The sequence below is a fragment of the Crocodylus siamensis genome, chromosome 2 (assembly GCF_052110815.1).
Source record: "Crocodylus siamensis isolate JL-2025a chromosome 2, ASM5211081v1, whole genome shotgun sequence".
In the NCBI taxonomy this organism is placed as follows: Eukaryota; Metazoa; Chordata; order Crocodylia; family Crocodylidae; genus Crocodylus; species Crocodylus siamensis.
The window spans coordinates 286963731-286983954 of record NC_143396.1 but is presented as its reverse complement, the minus strand read 5'-3'; the positions used below and the strand labels follow the sequence as shown (position 1 = coordinate 286983954).

The 20224-nt window shown below is 44.0% G+C and overlaps 1 protein-coding gene across 1 annotated transcript in view; it reads left to right on the top strand.

Moving 5' to 3' along the window:
• C2H14orf39 (chromosome 2 C14orf39 homolog) overlaps positions 1-20224 on the top strand; it is a 53357-nt gene that overhangs the window by 6185 nt on the left and 26948 nt on the right. The window contains exons 4-7 of the mRNA XM_090034663.1: positions 1286-1375; positions 15924-16111; positions 16596-16638; positions 17851-17971. Of these exons, the coding sequence (XP_089890789.1) occupies positions 1286-1375; positions 15924-16111; positions 16596-16638; positions 17851-17971 (442 nt within the window). The remainder of the gene's footprint in view (positions 1-1285; positions 1376-15923; positions 16112-16595; positions 16639-17850; positions 17972-20224) is intronic.

Below are 20224 nucleotides of genomic sequence, written 5' to 3'. Positions count from 1 at the left end.
TTTGGGGACTGGGCATAACATTCCTCAGATCCCAATTGCACGATTATATTAATGTCTGCTGGGGGCTGTATCAAAGGCTACAGCCTACTTGATCAGATACTTGTAGAAGAAATTAGGTTGTAACCTATGAAAGCTCATGCATCTCTGAATGACTTACTGTAGGGTGCTGCTCAGACCTGCCTTCTGCCTAATTTCAGAATAACATGGCTAACTACCTAATTCCTTTTCTTTGGTCCACCCTCCTAGAGTCAGGTTTTGTGATGCGTAGGGGTTGGGTACCTAAGCAGGCAGTGCAAAGGTGTCTTTCCAGATCTTGCCCCCAGGGCCTGATATAGTTAAAATAAAAGGAAAATTTAGAATGATGGTCCTAAAAAGAATAAACATCGACAAAGAAAAGTGATTAGTTGACCGGGAGATTTATTAATGCTTTCAGTTTCAGGCATTCTGCCACCTAGTGGAATTCACAACCAAGATTTAGGATTGGAAAACCCTATATACATATATGCAATGTAATTCCTAGCAGTGGGGTTCATAAAAACCAGCTTGCTGATCAGAGTGTGAATAAGAAATTATGAGAGATGTGCTTTAGGTTGGTACCGACTTTGACAGGCATTTAGATATCTAAGTCCAGGCTAGAGGGAAGTTTCAGCAGATTTAAGCAGGGTTTTTCAAAATTGATATAAATCAAAATTGATTCTCAACCAGAGTATCATGGCACCCTGGGGTGGCTTGAAATCCTTTCAGGGGTGCAACACAATGTTAGCACTGTTAGATGTGCAAACATGAGTGATAAGATAAACCCAGAGATTTCAAACAGGAATTCATAGCATTAAAACCATTCTGACCTGTTGTAGTATTTCTGTGTTCTTTGCAACAGAAGCATTGCTCTACTGTTTTTCTGTACAGTAGTAAAAAAAAAAAAAAAGGTGAAAACTAATTGCTGTCAATTTCTGAGGGGTGCCTTGAGTATAAAAAGATTGAGACCCGCTGATCTCTATGTTGGACTTGATTATCGTAACTTTAAGTGCCTAAGTCTTCCTAGTGAAGTTAGCCCTATGCAAAGCCAATTAAAGCCATAGCTTTTTTATTTGAAAAGGCTTGGGAGCTATCTGTATATGAAAACCTTTTCTGTTTTCAATATATGCAGACATAACTTTAAAAATAGAAAAAGAATTTATTTGAGCTAGCACTATTAAAGATTTTTACTTTATTATGCATTTTGATATGATCATTTTAAATGTTCTTTTTAATAATAAATTAACTTTTTTTTTTACTTGTGCCATAGCTGGAAACCAACCTATGTAGCTCTTAGCAAGCATGAAGAGTATTTAAAGAACCAACTCAAAATCTACCAAGAAACTACAGAAAATGACCGGTAAGTGTAAAAATCTGAGATTTAGTTTCACGTTAACTGTTCCAAGTAACAATACTTAATACATGTGCTGATGTTTACTGTAAAAATCTAAAAAATGCACAGTAGGGAACTACATTTTTAACTGAGAATTTTGACTGCCTTTTCAGGAGAATAGTAAGTATCTTAATGATTGAAAGAATATTTAATAGCAAGGAATACTTGCATATTCAGAATTTTCAAGGTTATGCTCATTTGGGTTGCATTTTATCCCTATAATTATGCAACTTTCCTACTGATGCAGTGCAGCAAAAAGAAATAGGGTAAAATGAAATTACTTAGAAATTACTTTAAATTCATTGTTACCTACATACCTATTAGAATTTCTCAAAGCCTTGCTCTTCAGCCTACAATTTTGGAAAATAAAAAATCCTCCTTGAAACAAAGATGAATACTTTTTCAACTTTAGCAAGAATATACGGCAAAAGCTAGCAACCACTAATAAAAAAATCATGTATAAAATGTTCCACCTCACAACTTCCTTGATTTGTGTGTCATCACTATAATATGTCTCTCAATACACTTGAGTAGAGTAACTTCAGAGAAGTAGTTAAGTTCAAAATAATCTTTTTGGAAAGCCTTTAGTTTTTGTGTTTTTGAAATGTATGTTTCAGTGGGAGCAGAGGTTGATTAGCACCCAAGAAAAAATAGGTCAGATTTATTCTGGTGCCTAAATACTGAATTGCAAATCAGAGTTTAGGTACTTGAACATTTTGGCTTCAGTTCACATCTTGCTGTATATGTGCTTCTTTGCCAACAATCTACAATTGCAGAAATAACATGATGAGCCTGATAGCCTTTAATTAACTCAGCTAGTAGCTTATCTGTCTTGTTACTGTTCGGAACTGTGTATTTGGTGAAAAAACAAGGCCAACTTTGCTTTCTGTGAGTATATGATTAAGACATTCTGGCTTTCACTAATGTAAACTGACAAACCAGAGAAGCATTACTTTTAAATTGCTTCTTTTGCTGAGTAGTTTCCATTCCAATAAAAATGGATTTGATTTAATTTATTTGTCTGAGACAAATTATAAGAATGAAAAACGTAAATCATAAAATAATAAATTTAATTTTTTTCTAAGAATGTTTTGTAAACTATAGTCCATTTACGGTGAATCCTGTGCTAATGGCTTCGAAGCAGCAAGGAGGGCATTCAGCTAATTCTAAGTATGAAAATCATACATTAAAAATAAAATAACAACATGTAATGTGCTGAATGCCCCTTTTAGCCTGGCTGTTGGAGGCATTCAGCAGATATTGCTATACATGGAGAACATTTTTTTTAAAAGATAGATTGCTTTGTATTTAATTAGGCATATAATGTGAAGGTTCTGAAAGTGTTACATATTTTTAAGGTAGTGCCTCAAGTAATAATGGAATAGAAATAACTTTGCAACTGAAAAAACAGTCTGAAAGTGAGTGATATGAAATAGGAAAAAGGAATTGTTTTGATTTAATAGTAAGGTATTCTACATGCCTAATCCTATTCCCATAGAAATGGAATGAGAATTTTTGCTGTTGACTTCAATGGAAGCACTATTGTGCTCAAAATAGTAAATGTTTAAATAAGTGAGCCTGAAATTTGGATTATTGATAAGGCTTATTAAAAACTATGTCAGTTCCCCAAGACTACCAGGGATATCTTTTCATACATAGATTCATTTGGCTGGTGGTATGGGGGAAATCTCATCTCTGAAAGAGACAAAGATAATTCAGTGTCTTGACATTATTTTCAACAGTTTGCAGTCTAGCATCCACAATCATCCAACCACTTTCTTTTTATCTGATTAATATATATTTTTAAAAATAATTTGTAGGGAATCATTATTTGCATGGTGGCAAATCTGTTGCTCAGTTGCAGTTTCTGCTATACTTAGTGGCACTGTTTGCATTAACTAAGGGTAATGTTTTCTAAACAACATTCTGCAAATCTGGTGTGGAGTGTTTTGACATTCAGTTAATTCTGAATTTGTTTCCAATTTAAATCCAAGACCTTCTGTGTACCAGACTTAATGATCTCCTCTTAGGAACTGAGTTTTATATGAGGTTCCCTGGATTCACAGGTTTGAAACTTAATTAAAGACATGAAATATTTTTTCCAAGCAAAAAGAAGTTGAGTCCCAGACAATTTAAAGTTGTTGGTATTTCTGGTGTGACCTTAATTTAAAACTGAGGTTTTGCTTTTCCAGATTTGATGATCAAGAATCTTTAGCCCTTTTAGTAGGAGCAGTGGTTGATCCTAGTATTCTTGCAAAAAAAAAAAAATAACAACCCTTCTCTCCTATTGCCATATGCTGCCTTGATGTTGCCTTACATCAATTCAGATAGCTGCATTTCAAGTGGTATGGTGTTGTTACCTAATTTATATAGCAGTTAGAGGTGAAACGTACTTTACAACTGAAAACTATTATTGTATTATTATATTTTACACAATTCATGATAAATCTTGATCCTGGTCTTATTCAAAAACAGATAGAGGGGAGGGATTTGGGGGTCAGGTGTTAATGAACCTCCTTCTCTGCCCCTCCCTAGCATTGTCATTGTTTTAGACAGTGTTATGCTAATATGCGGTACCTCCAGAATGGTAGCACAGTAAGTGTAGCTCTGTTAGCACAGTGCTGTGTCCATTCTTCTGAGACCTACTCTGAAAGGCCTCCCAAATGAAGGGCATAATCCTGTTCACCTTATTCACCCAAATGGCACTCACCTAATCACACAACTGCTATTTTGGCACTTATGCAGTTTGTGCTGCTGTTCCATACACAGTGTGTACACACAAGCTACTGCACATGAGAATTAGGCTGTACTCTGTATACACATACATCTATACATGCATAAGGTCTGAAATTGTAGCCAGAAAGAAACCTGTGACTAGCAGGTGTTAGATGCTGGAGGTGGAAGAGACTTCTATTGTTTAGCTTAGTAGCCTGGTAGTCAGACTATTCATATAGAAAGTGGGAAATCTCAGTTCTAGGCACCTCTTACCCAAAGAGAGTTTGAATCTACTTTTCTCTGACCATTTAACAGAGTATTCTAATCACCAAGCTACAGGTTTGTTTATCTGGTTCCCCTCTCTACCCCTCCTTCCGGAGCTGGCTCATAAGAGCCAAGATATGCAACCATGGCAATTGTGTAGTTTTATAGCTAGGGGGATGCAACAGGGCCTGTGTGTATGTCTGTGCTGAAATGTTTGGAAACCTCTTAGTCTTGGAAACATTTTGAAAGTTACTTCTGTTCCCACCTTTGTTTTTCTGAATATAAACTTCAACTGGACCCTCTTCTTGTATTAACTACAATTAGTTCCTAGCATGAAAAATGTTTGCATTTGTTATTATTCAACTGCCTAAAAAGATACTACTTTTGAAGTGGAAATTGTTAGTAGGGCTAGCTTTGCGCTCAGCGGAATTATTGGCAGTAGTCTATATGTGCACCGAGAGGGCTGAAAATACAATTTGGCATTAGCAAGCTATCCTACAAATAATTTGCATCAACGAGGAAACAGTCCAAAGACAAGTCTTTTGTAACATGTTTACTTTTATGGATTTAACACTTCATGATTACTTTTCTGTGCAAACTGCTTTTCTTTGGTCTGTTTTTCAAAGGCAATATTGATCAATTTGAAGAGTTTCTTTTCCCTTAATTGCATCAAATGACGTATTTCCTCTATTGTGTCGATTGAAGTAATGTCTACAAAAGTATTTCCTAGCATTACTGGTTTAAATTTAGGAAATGTAATGAACATTTATTTAATTTGGCCTTTTAATTAATAAAATAAGTAGTATCAGTTAGATTATTTTAATAGAATTACATCAGCATAAGATTGATTTGATGATTATTCCCGCTAGGTTCTGAGCACTCTGATTCTTCTCCAGCTATGTAAATAAATGTTTGTTTAACTAGAAGCATTGTGTCCCATTGTGTTAATGGAACTAACTCATACTTTTAGGGATTGTCTGGATTAGATCCAGAGTACTCAGAAGAAGAAAACCTTTAAAGCACTGGTACATCAGACTCTTGTTTTAGGAATTTGGAGTGATTTTTTTTTTTTTTAGAGCAAATCATTAGTGACAAGAGAATAAGAATTGAGGCTAGAACAGGAAAGGGACATGTTATGGACTACTCAGAAAAATTCAGTATTTCCAAACCAACTGGGTTTTGATCAGTGTCACCCTAGAGTACACAAGGAACTGGCTAAGGCACTCTCACAGCTGTTTGGGTGCCTGTAGACATGCTTCAGGGCTGCTCCAATGTGCTGTAATTACAGCGCATCAGAGAAGACTCAATTAATTGAATCTGCTGGCTGACCTGCTCCACCGGGCTTTAAACTAAGCCCGCTGGAGGGGTGGGGGGACTACTGCCACTGCTGGCCTGCAGAGCGACCCTTGCAAAGCCAGAGGACCAAGGCACTTAAGGGAGCCCACCCCTGCCCCAGCCCTGGCACATTCTGTGGGCAAGGCAAGAGCCCCCAAGGGCACACTTGCCTGCCTGTACACTAATGCCAGGAGCCTGGGCAACAAGCAGGACGAGCTCGTCCTCCTGTTCAGTGCAAAGAAATATGATGTCATTGGGATAACCATGACTGGAGCACGGGTATAGAGGGCTATACCCTCTACAGGAGGGATCGTGTTGACAAAAGGGGTGGGGGTGTAGCTCTCTACGTCAAGGAAAGCTACATGTCCCTGCAAGCTGATGTTGGCGACCAGCATGGACAGCTAGAGACCCTCTGGGTAAAAATTCGTGGGGAATACGGCACAGGGGACACAACGGTGGGAGTCTACTACAGACCTCCCACTCAAAGTCCTGAGCTTGACCAGGAGTTCGCCTGGGAACTGACTGAGGCCGCTTGCTCCAGGACCTTGGTTGTCATGGGTGACTTCAATTACCCGGACATCTCCTGGGAAGATCACTCAGCAAAATCCAAGCAGTCGCAAAGCTTTCTCTCATGCGTGGATGACCTCTACCTGACTCAAGAAGTCTATGGGGCAACGAGAGGCAAAGTGCTGCTCGACCTGGTGGTACTGGCTACGGGGGACGACCTAATCAGCGACCTAGTGATCGATGGGAAGCTGGGTGACAGCGACCACAAGCTGATCACCTTCACCATCCACTGTAAAGCTGGCAAGTCAGTCAGCAACACAGAAGTCCTTGATTTCAGAAAAGCCGACTTTGACAAACTCAAGCAGCTAGTCAGTCAGGCCCTCAGGGACCATGACCCCAGGGAGATGGGAGTTCAAGAAGAGTGGTTGCTTCTCAAGGAAGCGATCCTCAATGCACAAGCTAAATCTAACCCAACATGGAGGAAAGGCAGCAAGAAGGCACAGCAGCCCCCATGGTTCTCCAGGGACCTAGCGGACCTCCTGTGGCTAAAAAGGAAAGCCTACAAAGGATGGAGGATGGGATTCACCTCCAAGGAGGATTACTCTGCGCTGGTCCGGTCCTGCAGGGAGCAAACCAGGAAAGCCAAGGCTGCAACTGAACTCCAACTAGCTTCAGGCATCAAGGACAACAAAAAGTCTTTTTTCAGATATGTGGGGAGCCAGAGGAAAAGCAAGGGCAATGTTGGACCCCTGCTAAACCAGATGGGGCAACTGACAACTGACGCCCAGGAAAAAGACAACCTATTAAATAGGTACTTTGCATCAGTCTTTCATCAGTCACATGGGATGCCCATGCCTGCTATGGGACAGGGAAATCTGGGTGAGGGGGATCCCCTACCCTCCATAAATGCTGACCTTGTGAAGGAACACCTTGAGAAGCTGGATACCTTCAAGTCAGCTGGCCCTGACAATCTGCACCCCAGGGTACTCAAGGAGCTGGCGAGCGTCATAGCCCAGCCCCTGGCACGGGTCTTTGAAAACTCCTGGTGCTCTGGTGTAGTGCCCGAAGACTGGAAGAAGGCCAATGTGGTGCCGATCTTCAAGAAAGGGAGGAGAGCGGATCCGGCTAACTACAGGCCCATTAGCCTGACTTCTATCCTGGGGAAGATCTTAGAAAAGTTTATTAAGGAGGCCATCCTTGAGGGACTGGCCCAGGCTAACATCCTAAGGGATAGCCAGCACAGGTTTGTTGCGGGTAGGTCTTGTTTGACCAATCTCATTTCTTTCTATGACCAGGTGACCTATCACCTGGACAAGGGAGAAGAGATTGATGTCATATATCTTGACTTCAGAAAAGCTTTTGATCTGGTATCATCCCACGATCACCTCTTGGCCAAACTGGCCAGTTGTGGCCTTGGCTCCACCACGATCCGCTGGCTGGGAAATTGGCTCCGTGGTCGGATCCAGAGGGTTGTGATTGATGGCAGTTACTCATCGTGGTGCCCTGTGACTAGTGGGGTCCCTCAAGGCTCTGTCCTGGGACCCATACTGTTCAACATCTTCATTAACAATGTGGACATTGAAGTCAGGAGTGGACTGGCCAAGTTCGCCGATGACACCAAACTTTGGGGCAAAGCATCCACGCCAGAGGACAGGCGGGTGATCCAGGCTGACCTGGACAAGCTCAGCAAATGGGCAGACGAGAACCTCATGGTGTTTAACACTGAAAAATGCAAGGTTCTCCACCTTGGGAGGAAAAACCTGCAGCACCCTTATAGGCTCGGCAGTGCTACGTTGGTTAGCACTACAGAAGAAAGAGACTTGGGGGTCATCATTGACCACAAGATGAACATGAGCCTGCAATGCGATGCTGCGGCTAGTAAAGCGACCAAAATGCTGGCGTGCTTCCATAGATGCTTCTCGAGCAAATCCCGGGACGTCATTCTCCCCTTGTACTCGGCCTTGGTGAGGCCGCAGCTGGAGTACTGCGTCCAGTTTTGGGCTCCACAATTCAAAAAGGATGTGGAGAAGCTTGAGAGAGTCCAGAGGAGAGCCACGCGCATGATCAGAGGTCAGGAAAACAGATCTAACGATGACAGGCTGAGAGCCATGGGACTCTTTAGCCTGGAAAAGCGTAGGCTCAGGGGTGATCTGATGGCCACCTATAAATTTATCAAGGGTGACCACCAGGATCTGGGGGAACGTTTGTTCACCAGAGCACCCCAAGGGATGACGAGGTCGAACGGTCACAAACTCCTGCAAGACCGCTTCAGGCTAGACATAAGGAAGAATTTCTTTACTGTCCGAGCCCCCAAGGTCTGGAACAGTCTGCCAGCGGAGGTGGTTCAAGCACCTACATTGAACACCTTCAAGAGTAAATTGGATGCTTATCTTGCTGGGATCCTATGACCCCATCTGACTTCCTGCCCTTTGGGCAGGGGGCTGGACTCGATGATCTCCCGAGGTCCCTTCCAGCCCTAATGTCTATGAAATCTATGAAATCTATGAAATTACTGCACTCCAGCCAACCTCCGTGTCTCATGTATTAGTGCTCTCACACTTCAAAATGGTGACGGGGGCAAATGGTGAGTGGCTCTCAAAGCCACTCTAATTAAAGGCCGCCTCCTTACCCCCAGAGCACATGTAAAAGTCCCCTCAGCATTGGCGATGCACAGGGGGTGCACACAGGTGCACGTGTACCCCCTGAGATTGGCAATGCATCCCCTGAGAGAAGTGCTGCCGGCACTGCTGGCAACACCTGTGGGCAGTCACCGCTTGCCACCCCACCCCTCCTTGCTGCCAACACTGCCGGCAGCATCTGTGGGTGGTCACTGACCGCTAGTCAGTGCTCACCACTCCCCTTACCCCAACACCGCTCCAGCTGCCTGTGGGAGCTCCCCACTCGCTGCTGCCACACCTCCACTGCCACCGCCACCTGCGGGCAGGCTCTGTGCCCCGCCTAGCCTTCAGAGGCACGCATCATTCATGGCTCTTAGTGATTATCTTTGTGAATCATGAAGGACTATGAGTTTGTAGAAGACTGGAAAAGGGCAAAAATCATGTCCACCTTACAAAGGGCAACAAAAAAAAGGAGAACCCAGGAAATGGTAGACCAATCTGTCTTAACTTTAATTCCCAGGAAGTTCCTCGAGGAAACCATCCATTTGCAAACACCTAAAAGATAAGGTGATAAGTACCAACCAACATGGTTTTGTCAAAACATGTTAAACCAACCTAATTTCCTTCTATGACAGAGTAAGAAGCCTTGTGGTTAGGATAGAAACAATAGATATATATCTTGATTTTGGTTAGGCTTTTGACACTGTTTCACATTATATTTTCTTAAATAAGCTAGTGAAAAATGGTCTAGAGGAAACTACTACAAGGTGGGTACACAACTAGTTGAAAAACCACACTCCAAGAGTAGTTAATTATCCATGGCTCACTTTCAAAATGAAAGGGTGCATGTGTGATTCTGGAGGGTATCTGCCCCAGGTCTGGTACTGTTTAATATTTTCAATTACTTGAAAAATGGAATAGAAGATATTAAATCTGCAAGTGAGACCAAGCTGGAGGAGCTTTACAAATCATTTGAAGGAAGTTTGCAATTCAGTTCACAGGTCAATTTGCTGCCCTCCTCTTTGAAGGGGAGCCTTTAAAGTAAGCTTTTTCCTTAACTACCCTAGGTGTATTTATTAGGGGTGTGCAAAATGGGATGTATTCAATTTGGATTCGGCCCAAATCTGGGACAGTGATTCAATTAGTTGTTTTGGATCACTGTCCCAAATCAATTTGGCCGAATCCGAATCTGAAGATTTGATGCTGATTCGGAGAATCAGTGATTCGTCCATAGACACAGCTTTAAATGTTTTTTCTACATGCCTCAAGGTACCAGGTGAGACCCATGAAAGCTGCCATGGTGGGGCAGATGGAGCATCCCACAGGAGCACAGGGGGCCCCCCTGTGTGCTTGGCAGCAAACCTGGAAGTGGACCAGAAGTACTGGCTCAGCAATTAGCCTCAGGGGGGCCCTGGGTGCCCCCCCCCAGACCCAGGAGGCGTCAGTAGCCAAGCTAGGGGAGGGGTCCCCCACACACTCCCTGGCAGACCCAGAAGTGAACCAGAACTGCTTCTGGTCCACTTCCGGGTCTGCTGCTGAGTGTACTGGGGACCATCCACCCCAGCATCTCAGCATTCATGAGCCGCCTGGTACTTTGAGGTATGTAGAAGAAAATTTAAAGCTGTGTCTATGGCGGAATCATTGAATCATTGAATCTTTCTGAATCTCTCTGAATCAATTCCGAGGGTTCTGATTCGATTCAGAGAGATTAAAGGGTCTCCCGATTTGATTCAGATTTGGAGATTTGGCTGCTGAATCGAGCTGAATCTCCACTGAATCAAATCCATAACTGAAGCTTTGCACAGCCCTAATATTTATCACAAGTTGGTATACTTCAGAAGTTAGACAAGTACTTAAGTCTCTTGTATAACTAGAGACCAGAGCGAGTGGGAAGTCTACTAGGGAGTTTGTCTGGAAACTCTCTCTCTCGCCTTCCTTCACTATAAGCTTGGTGAGAAGAAGCAGGTTAGCAGGGAACAGTTAACCTTTCAGGACAAAGGAGTAGCAAACAGGCCAGCTTACAGGGGAGTTTTCTAGGGAAGGTCTTGTTGGAGAAAGAGGCAGGAAAAGAGAGATTTAAGAGACCTAGAGAGGTGGTTGGAGGATGTCACAATGCCAGAGCTACTGCCACTGCCAGCTCTTCCTCTGTTTACACCTGTGAGGTGTCTGTTCAGGCAGGACCACCCACTGTCAAGGCTTCCACCCATGTCCTGGATTGGTACTGTGGAGACTGTGACTTACAGTTTCCTTACAGTTTCTTTTGAGTGACAGCCACTTGGGGGCAGGGGTTGGGTGACATGCCTGCAATGTGAGTGGTGCCTCCTGGTGGTGTCCCTCAGGGAGTAGGCAAGAGATCCAGGCGGAAGTAGCAAGGGTCTGAAGCATCCTTCAACATAAGGGTTTGATTCACTGCTAGAGAAGAACCCTAGGACTACAGAGGCAGAACTGCCAAGACAGCGCTAGAGAAGGGAGGAGGACATGGACTCTCAGGAAGGTAGAATCTGGAAGCTTGTGACCTCCTGCAGCAATCAGAAGTCTTTATCCCCACCTGCAGTGATTTGCCTGGAGAAAAGATATGGAGCCCTAGCAACAGAGGACAAGGAGGAGCAACATTCTGTTGGTGGAAGAGGCCAGGCCTCCCCAAGGTTGGGAGGATTGAGACCACTGTCACCAAAAGGAAATGATAGGTGGAGGTTGTTAAAGATTGTCTTCTGTGGGGAATGGAGCCATCTATCTGCCAGCCTGACCTGTTGTCTCAGGAGGTCTGATGCTTGCCCAGAGCCCAGATCCAAGATGTCACAGAAGAATTACCAAGACTCATCCGGCCCTCTGACTATGGCCAAATCATCAAATCTTTCCGAATCTCTCCAAATCAATTCAGAGGGTTCCGATTCAATTCAGAGAGATTGAAGGGTCTCCTGATTTGATTTGGATTTGGAGATTTGGCCGCCAAATCAGGCCGAATCTCTATCAATTCAAATCAGCAACTGAAGCTTTGCACAGCCCTACCCCATGTTGTTCATTCATGTGGGCATCAATGATACTGTTAGGGGTGACCCTAAGCAGATCAAAAGTGACCATATGGTTCTGGGTGCAAGGGCAAAGGGGATGTGAGCACAGGTGGCATTCTCCTTGATCCTTCCAGTCAAGGGGAAGGGCCTGGGCAGGACTGGATCCATCCTGCAGATCAATGCATGGCGGCGCAGATGGGATCACCAGCTGGGCTTTGGCTTCTTTGACCACTGGATGTTGTTCCAAGAAGAAGAATTGCTAGGAAAAGACATGATCCACCTGATGAAGTGAGGGATGAGCATCGTCACAGACAGGCTTGCTAACTTAGTGAGGAGGGCTTTAAATTAAGTTTGCTGGGGGGTGGAGACCAAAGCCCTGAGGTTAGTGGGGAAGTGGGTGACCTGGAGGAAGGAGAAGCAGGAGGGGGCAACACAGGAGGCCTTCTTATTCTTCCTGAATGTTAGGGCAACCAGCTAGTTATTTCAAGTGTCCATATGCAAATGCACAGAGCCTGGGAAACAAGAAGGAAGAATTTGAAGTCCTCACACAGATACAGAACTATGACGTGATTGGAATAACAGAGACCTGGTGGGAGCTCACATGAGTGGGGTGCTGTCATGGATGGGTATAAACAGTTCAGGAAGGACAGGCAGGGGAGAAAAGGAGGAAGAGTTGCACTTTATGTAAAAGAGCTACATGATTGCTTAGAGCTCTAGTAAGAAACTGGAGACAGGCCTGTTGAAAGTCTCTGAGTTAGAGACAGAGCGGAGAGCAACAAGGGTGATGCTGTGGTGGGTGTCCACTACAGACCACCCACCAGACTAGGAGGATGAGGTGGATAAGGCTTTCTTCAAACGGCTAGCATAGGTTTCCTGATCACAGGCCCCGGTTCTCAAGGGGGACTTCAGTCACCCTAACATCTGGTAGGAGGGCAGTAGAGCGGTACACAGGCAATACAGGAAGTTTTTTGGAAAGTGTTGGGGAGAACTTTCTGGTGATAGTGTTAGAAAGCCAACTAGGGGCTATGCTTTTCTTGATCTGGTGCTCACAAATGGAAGAATTGGTGGAGAATATTGAAGTAGATGGTAACTTGGGCAGCAGTGACTATGAGATGATTGATTTCTGGATCCTGAAAACAGGAAGGAAGGAAAGCAGGAGAGTAAGGACCCTGGACTTCATAAAAGTAGATTTAAACTCGCTCAGGGAACTGATGGACAGGATCCCCTGGGAGGCCAGTCTGAGGGGGAAAGGAGTCCAGGTTGTATTTTAAAGAAACCTTAGTGAGGGCACAGAAGTGAACAATCCTGATGCGCAGGAAGACTATCAAGTATGGCAGAAGACCAGCTTGGCTTAGCAAGGAACTCTTCAATGAGATAAACACAAAAAGGAAATTTACAAGAAGTAGAAACTTGGACAAACAACGAGGGCGGAGTATAAGAGTATTGTTCAGACATGCAGGGATGAAGTCAGGAAGGCCAAAGCACAATTTGAGTTGCAGCTAGCAGAGGCTGTGAAGGGTAACAAGAAGAGTTTCTATGAGTATGCCAGCAGGTAGCTCAGGGAAAGTGTGGATCACTTACTGGATGGGGAAAGCAACCTTGTGAGAAATTATGTGGAAAAGGCTGAAGTACCCACTGGGCATGTCTAAACATGCATTTGCGCCAGCTTAAATTTTCTGTGCAGTAAATTACTGCACAGTAATCAGGAATATGCCAGCGTCTACATGTGCAGATGACCTGGAACTAAATTTAGTCCCAGGTTAGAGCAGCCTAGATGTACCTATGTAGCCACAGGTGAAGCTCCAGCCTCCAGCCACATGGCTGCTAGCACTTGGGACTCACTTTAGCCCCAAGTTGAAGCCAAAACCAGCTGCCAACACTTGGGACTAACTTTAGTCTCAAGTTCAATCCATGAGAGGCAGCCAGCCAGGAGACCTGGGGCTGGGCTCAGGCCAGCTCTCTAGTGACTGGGAAGATCCAGCAGGGAGGCCGCCTGGGTTACTGCACAGTAATTCATCTACGCATGCATTACTGCACAGTAACTAATTGGGTGTAAACTTGATATCTGCATCATGCAGGCATCAAATGGGTGTACATGATGCAGGTATCAAATTTACACTTGAATCTGTATAAGTACATTCCAGGGCAGTGCAGGACAAGCAGCGGTAAACAGATCCCTGTACAGCTGCTCTGCTCCCTGTTGCACCATGTTGCAGGGGAGGGAAACAGAGTGACAGGGAACAGTAGCGAGCAGCTTCTCGGTGCAGGCCTGTTGTTCCCTGCCACCCTGCTTCCCTGCCCCATGACCTGGTGTGGCAGAGGAGCTGTGCAGGGATCTCCTTGCTGCTGCTTGCTCCACACTGCCCTGGTGATGCACCTCCTGCACGCAGGGCTGCAGTGAGGGCAGTGGCATAGGACTGTGCCTGTCAAAGCAGTGGTAGGTGCAAGGGGTGCATCACCATGGCAGTGAGGAGGGCAGCTTGCAGCAGTGAGGAGATTCCCGCATGGTCCCGCTGTCCCCAGCCACACTAGGTCGTGCCTGCAGGGCTGCAGAGGTCCTGGGGCAGGGAAGCAGAAAGGGAGCCTGTGCTCACAGCCTGCACCTGCCCTATGTACAGATCTGGGGGCAAGGGTCCCCTCTGCCCCCCAGGAGTGTGTGGGGCTGTAGGAAGCTGCCCTGCCTGAGGCCGAAGCATGGGGGATTGGGAGCAGGGGGCTGCAGACCCAGATACATAAAGTCTTTTGACTGGGGAAAAAAGTTTCCCTGGAACCTAACTCCCCCATTTACATTAATTCTTACGGAGAAATTGGATTCACTTAACATCATTTCACTTAAAGTTGCATTTTTCAAGAACCTAACTATGACATTAATCAAGGAGTATATAGTGGTGTGTCATTTTAATTGCAAAAAAACCAGATTTGGGGGTTTAAAATCATAAAATTTGCATTTTTATCAGATAATTTGGAATTTTTAAACAAAGAAAACCAGGGCCCCAGCTTATGAGGAGAGGTTAAGGGAGCTGGGTTTATTTAGTCTGGAGAAGAGAAGACTGAGAGGGGATTTGATAGCAGCCTTCAAATCGTGAAGTGGGGTTTAATGAGGATGGAGTTGGACTCTTCTCAGTGGCGGCAGATGACAGAACAAAGAGCAATGGGCTCAAGTTGCAGCAAGGGAAGTTTAGGTTAGATACTAGGAAAAACTCTCTCAGTGAGGGTAGTAAAGCACTGGAACAGGTTACCCAGAAAGGTGGTAAAATCTCGATCCTTAGAGGTTTTTAAGATCTGTTAGACAAAGTCTGGGCTGGAATGATCTAGCTGGAGATAGTTCTGCTTTGAGTGGTGGGTTGGGCTAGATGATCTCCTGAGGTCCCTTCCAACCCTAATTTTCTACGATTCTGTGACAGGTTTAGAATTCAAAATGCTCTTGACAAATTGAAGAAATGGTCTGAAATAAGGTGTAGGTCAATAAGGACACAAGTGAAGTACTGTGCTTAGGTAGGAAGAACCTATTGCATGAAATACAAAATAGGGAACTATCAGTTAGACAGCAGTTATGCAGGACATTGGGACAACTCACTGAAATCAATACAGCCTTGCCAATTTACATCATCAGACAATTTGGCCATACAAGGAGACACACTATGGCTTGCTGGGGTTGTTTGACCCCCGTAACTCTTTCCTGCCATGGCAGAAGGTCAGACTCGATGATCTGCTCAGGTCCCTTCCAACCCTAGAAAGTATGAAACTATCTCACTGCACAAACTTTTATTTCAATGGAGTATACTCTGTATCTTTTAGAGAGCAATGTCATCTCATAACTGCTTACTTTATTTTGTGTATCATTCTGTGAAAATATTCAAAAGGGAATTACAGCCAAATAAGGTTGTACTAATAATCTGACTTTCTCCAGCAAAATATCTTCTCTAACTCAGTTGATTCTTTTAACAGTAATTAACTTTTCTCTTTAAAGATTGATAATTTTATGTGAAAAGCTAAATGATTTAAAGTATATTGCTGAAAGGCATATTTAATGTCAAAATGTTATTGCACTTTGTTGTTGAACAGGAAAATGTATCAGGATTACATCATCCAATATAACAACATTTTGAAGCAACACCAAGAAAAATACTCAGAAACAGCTCTTTCACAAGAATACTATATGAAAAAAAGGGATCTTGAAGAAATCAGAAATAGAGTTTTGAAACATTCTGAACAATTTAAATCGAAAGAAGCTGCTCTTTTGGATATGCTAGGTACCACTATTACCATATCAATAGCAGTAAAGTATTATCTAAATAATTATACTCCATTGCAAAATCAAGGCAGCACAAACATTAACTCATTTTTCTTCTTTCTTTCTCTTGGACTGGTTAGTATAACTTATTTTCTTCATTTAGGAAATAGGGTATAACAGTGGCAAAAACAGGATTTCAACTAAGGACATTGTTTATCTCTGCAAGCCATGCTTGGATTGGAATCAGCTTTGTCTTGGGCTCAGCATAAAGGGTTGTCAGAGTATAACACATTTGGGATGGATTTTTTTGCTGTTCTAATTTCTACTTGTTTTTCAAGCATCATTGATGCTACTGCTGTTGCTGGTACTGTTCTGTGTATCTGTACTATATGTTGCCTTTTCTGTAAAGATAAGCACTTTTCCAATCAATTAATTTACATTGCCATTGCAGAGAAAATGAAATTAAAGAATGAACAAGCTAAAATGCAACTTTATGTTTTCAGAGCCTGCTCCTTTTCAGTCACTTTCTGATTGGGCCTTAAAGATGTATCCATGACACTGCTATCAGTTTGTGGGGAGGAAAAAATATACTGGGCTTGTTCACAGTAGCCAAAACCATACTTGTCAGTAAATTGAAGACTAATGTTTCTAGATTCTTTTGGGAATTTTCCCCGAAGGGTTAATAACAGTAATAACCTTAGGTAGGTTTTCTTATGGGAGGTAGCCCTGAAGGATGAACAACACCAAGGTTCATTTTATGAAATTTTAATCAAAATGTTCCATTAGGGATAAGGAAAGAAAAGAATAAAGCATTGCTTCAAGAGATCCATTAGGGCTACATGGACCCATCAGAGCTTCCAGTATGTGTTACTATGGTTTGCAATGAGGGAGTAGATTTATTATTGGATGGGGTGGAATTCCATGGAAAATGGTATTTTTATATTGGGCCCATTGGGACCAAGGAACCTCTGTTAGCACAACTCTGGTGAAGTCAGAACTGCATACAAATGGCCCTAGTTTCTCTTTCATTCATCATATTTGTGACTAGATCTTACATCAGGGGTGGTCAAAATGAAGCCTATGGGCCAGATGTCACCCGCCAGGCCATTCTATCCGGCCCCCAGGATTCCTAAAAATGTAGAAAATTAATATTTATCTGCCCCTGGCTGCCTGCCATGTGGCCCTCAATGGCTTGCCAAAACTCAGTAAGCGGCCCTCCACACAAAATAATTGCCTGCCCCTGCCTTACACCCTTTTCTATAAGAAACAAACTTTGATCCCTCCACAGAGAATATGGGGAACTACCTGAAAAGCAATCTTCACTGAGTTTCCTTTCCAAAATCTCCCTACCATAGGTATTTAACATCAAGCGGTGCAGCTACACATTGCCCTATGATGACATAGCGATCACATGAGTCTATATCTGGTAGGCAGCTATGTTGCTGTGGCAGGGCGCTTCCCCGTTGTAGCACGCCATTACAGCAAAATAACAGCAAAACCTAACCATGTGCCATTTCCAAAAAGAAGTACTAAAGCATAGCACTGTAGCAACATTGCCATACAGTGATGTGTAGGCGCAACCAAAGGGTGTAATAAAAGCCAGAGTTTAAGTCCTCATCAAATGACCCAACAGGTATTTTGCCCTCTGTATTGCTAAAGGTATAATTCAGAGCCTGTATGAACGGAAATATTTTCAATATAATAATCTCATAGATTTAATAGCTTAATACATGATATACATATTCCTTAACATGAGAGTGTTTCTATGAGGCAAAAAACACAAGAGGTCCTGAAGCACACTGCTGTTTTAACTCAGAAATCATTGAAACTGGAAAAAGAAGCAGATGAGCTAGAAATGAAAATTAATAATTTGAAACAGGTAACAATTTTGCTTGCCCGGGTGTAGTAATGGTATATTTGTGTATGCTGCTTTGTGACTGTATGGTTTTACAATGGATCAAATCATGTGTTTTCTTGCACATGGGCGATCTTGTAATTTTTTTATTGTTTCCATCACACCATACATGTTCCAGTTAGGGAAAAGGAGAACTCCATGAACTTATGGGATCTTGACAGTTGCCTTCTACTTATCTCAGTGTATGCCATCACTTTCCTCAAGCCACTGCGTAAGGGCGACCTCTCTTTCAGTTCCAAAAGGCTGGATGAAATGCTGCAAACATCAGTCCTATTTCATAATCAGCCACAGGGAGTAATGCATTCCCTGTATAGTGTTTTCAGCTCCTTGCTGACATTTGAAAAGACTTTGCTGGTTAACCTTGTAAATATGAATGTATTGCATGTAAATATGATGTACATACACAGCATCTAGTACTGTACATACCTATTATTCAAACAGATGTAAGGGTAGATAATGCTAAGGGCCACATCACAAGAGACACTTAGCACATGTTAAATGCACTTAAAACTCAAGTGTCCACATGTTCAAGCGGGATAGCATGTTCTAAGCATGTTCTTATTGTATCTTACACTGTTTCCAACAAGGAGGCTCTCCAGATCTTGGTGAGCCAGTGTTGGATCACTCCACAAGAGATAATATGATCAATTGCAGTGTTTGGATTGGGACCCACAATCCACTGATTGTGAGTCCCAGCCTCAGGAATTCACAAGAGCCTGGAACTGGTTCTGGGGGCCCTGGGAACGAGACCAACAATCAGATGATTGTTGGTACCAGCTCTGGGACCACACCAGAGTCTCCAGCTGGTTCCAGTGTGGTCCAGGGGCTAAGAGTGACAGCTGTGGCCCTGGGACCACACAGGAGTCTCAGCTGGCTCCCATACGGTCCTAGGGCTGTGACTGATAATGAGCTGATTGTTTCTCCCAGTCCTGGGACTGCTCTGGAGTCTCCAGTTGGCTCCAGTCCAGGGTAATGGCAGGATCCAACAACAGAGACAGTACGCTCTCCTGAGATCAGCTCTCCATGCTTCCCTTTGCCCACTGCCAGAGGCAGAGACCTGACTTGGGAAACTATCGTGAGCATTACTATACGATCACTCCAAATATGTTCTAAATTTTGGAAATGTTTACTATGAGCTGAATAAAACAAATGCTAAGTGTCCCATGCAACAAGGTCCTTAGCTCTCTAGGAATGTACAAGGCGGAGGAGAGTTCCCAACATGTCTGCCTGTGAGCACAATCCCTTTAGCAAGCAGAAGCACCTATCCCAGCCAGTACCAGCTTAGATTGGAGCCCTCACAGTGGGGGCTCCAAACCACCCCTCCCCACCGCATCCAGCTCAAGCTGGGCAAACCCCAGCCTGCAGCTCCCACCCTCCCTTCCTGCATACAGTACTGGGGTAAAGGCTGGGCTGATTGGGTGCAGGGACAGACAGAAGTGAATGAAGGTACTCTGCTTTGGAGCACCTTCATCTGGACCCTCATTAAATGAGGATTAATTTGTCGCACAATTGGGCACTTTTCAAGCACTTTGTAGCTGTGCACTTGTGTCAGGGCTTGGCTGTAGAGCACAGTCAAGGGGCCAATCATGTTACAAATGTCACTTCTATCAGCTGCTATATTTTCCAAAAGAGAAAAAAATTGGCATTGGCCTCACTCCCTGACAAAAGGCTAAAGTTTGTCCCACACTGATGTGGCTAGCATACCAGTGGCTAGTATCATATCTAGCTGCCTTTGACTCTCCAACTTGAAAGATTAGTTATTCGCTTTTACTACTGGATCCAAAGCAAGATCCTTCATCTGCTCTCTGCCACACGCAGCCCAGCATGAAGAGAAGCCCATTGTGTAACCCAGTGGTCACCAACCGGTGGATCTCAATCCACCAGTAGATCTCAGAGTCTCTTGTGGTAGATCTCAGAGCCTCTTGGAGTCAATCCAAGGCTGGGGCAGGGGCTGAGTGCTCATGTGCAGGCATGCATGCGCACCAACCCAGCAGGATAATCCAAGGGGGAGGGAAGGGGCAAGGGCTAAATCAAGGCCCTCATGGTGAGGGACTGTGCCGCAGAGGCAGGAGCAGGGGCAAGTTGAGTGGGGCCCCAGCTGGGTGGGACTTCCCTGCTGGGGAGGCGCACGCCTAAATAATTTTTTCTGCCTCGATCTGCCCACTCCCTTCCTGCCCCACAGACCTACCTGCGGGGAGGCGGGGGACGGGGGGATGG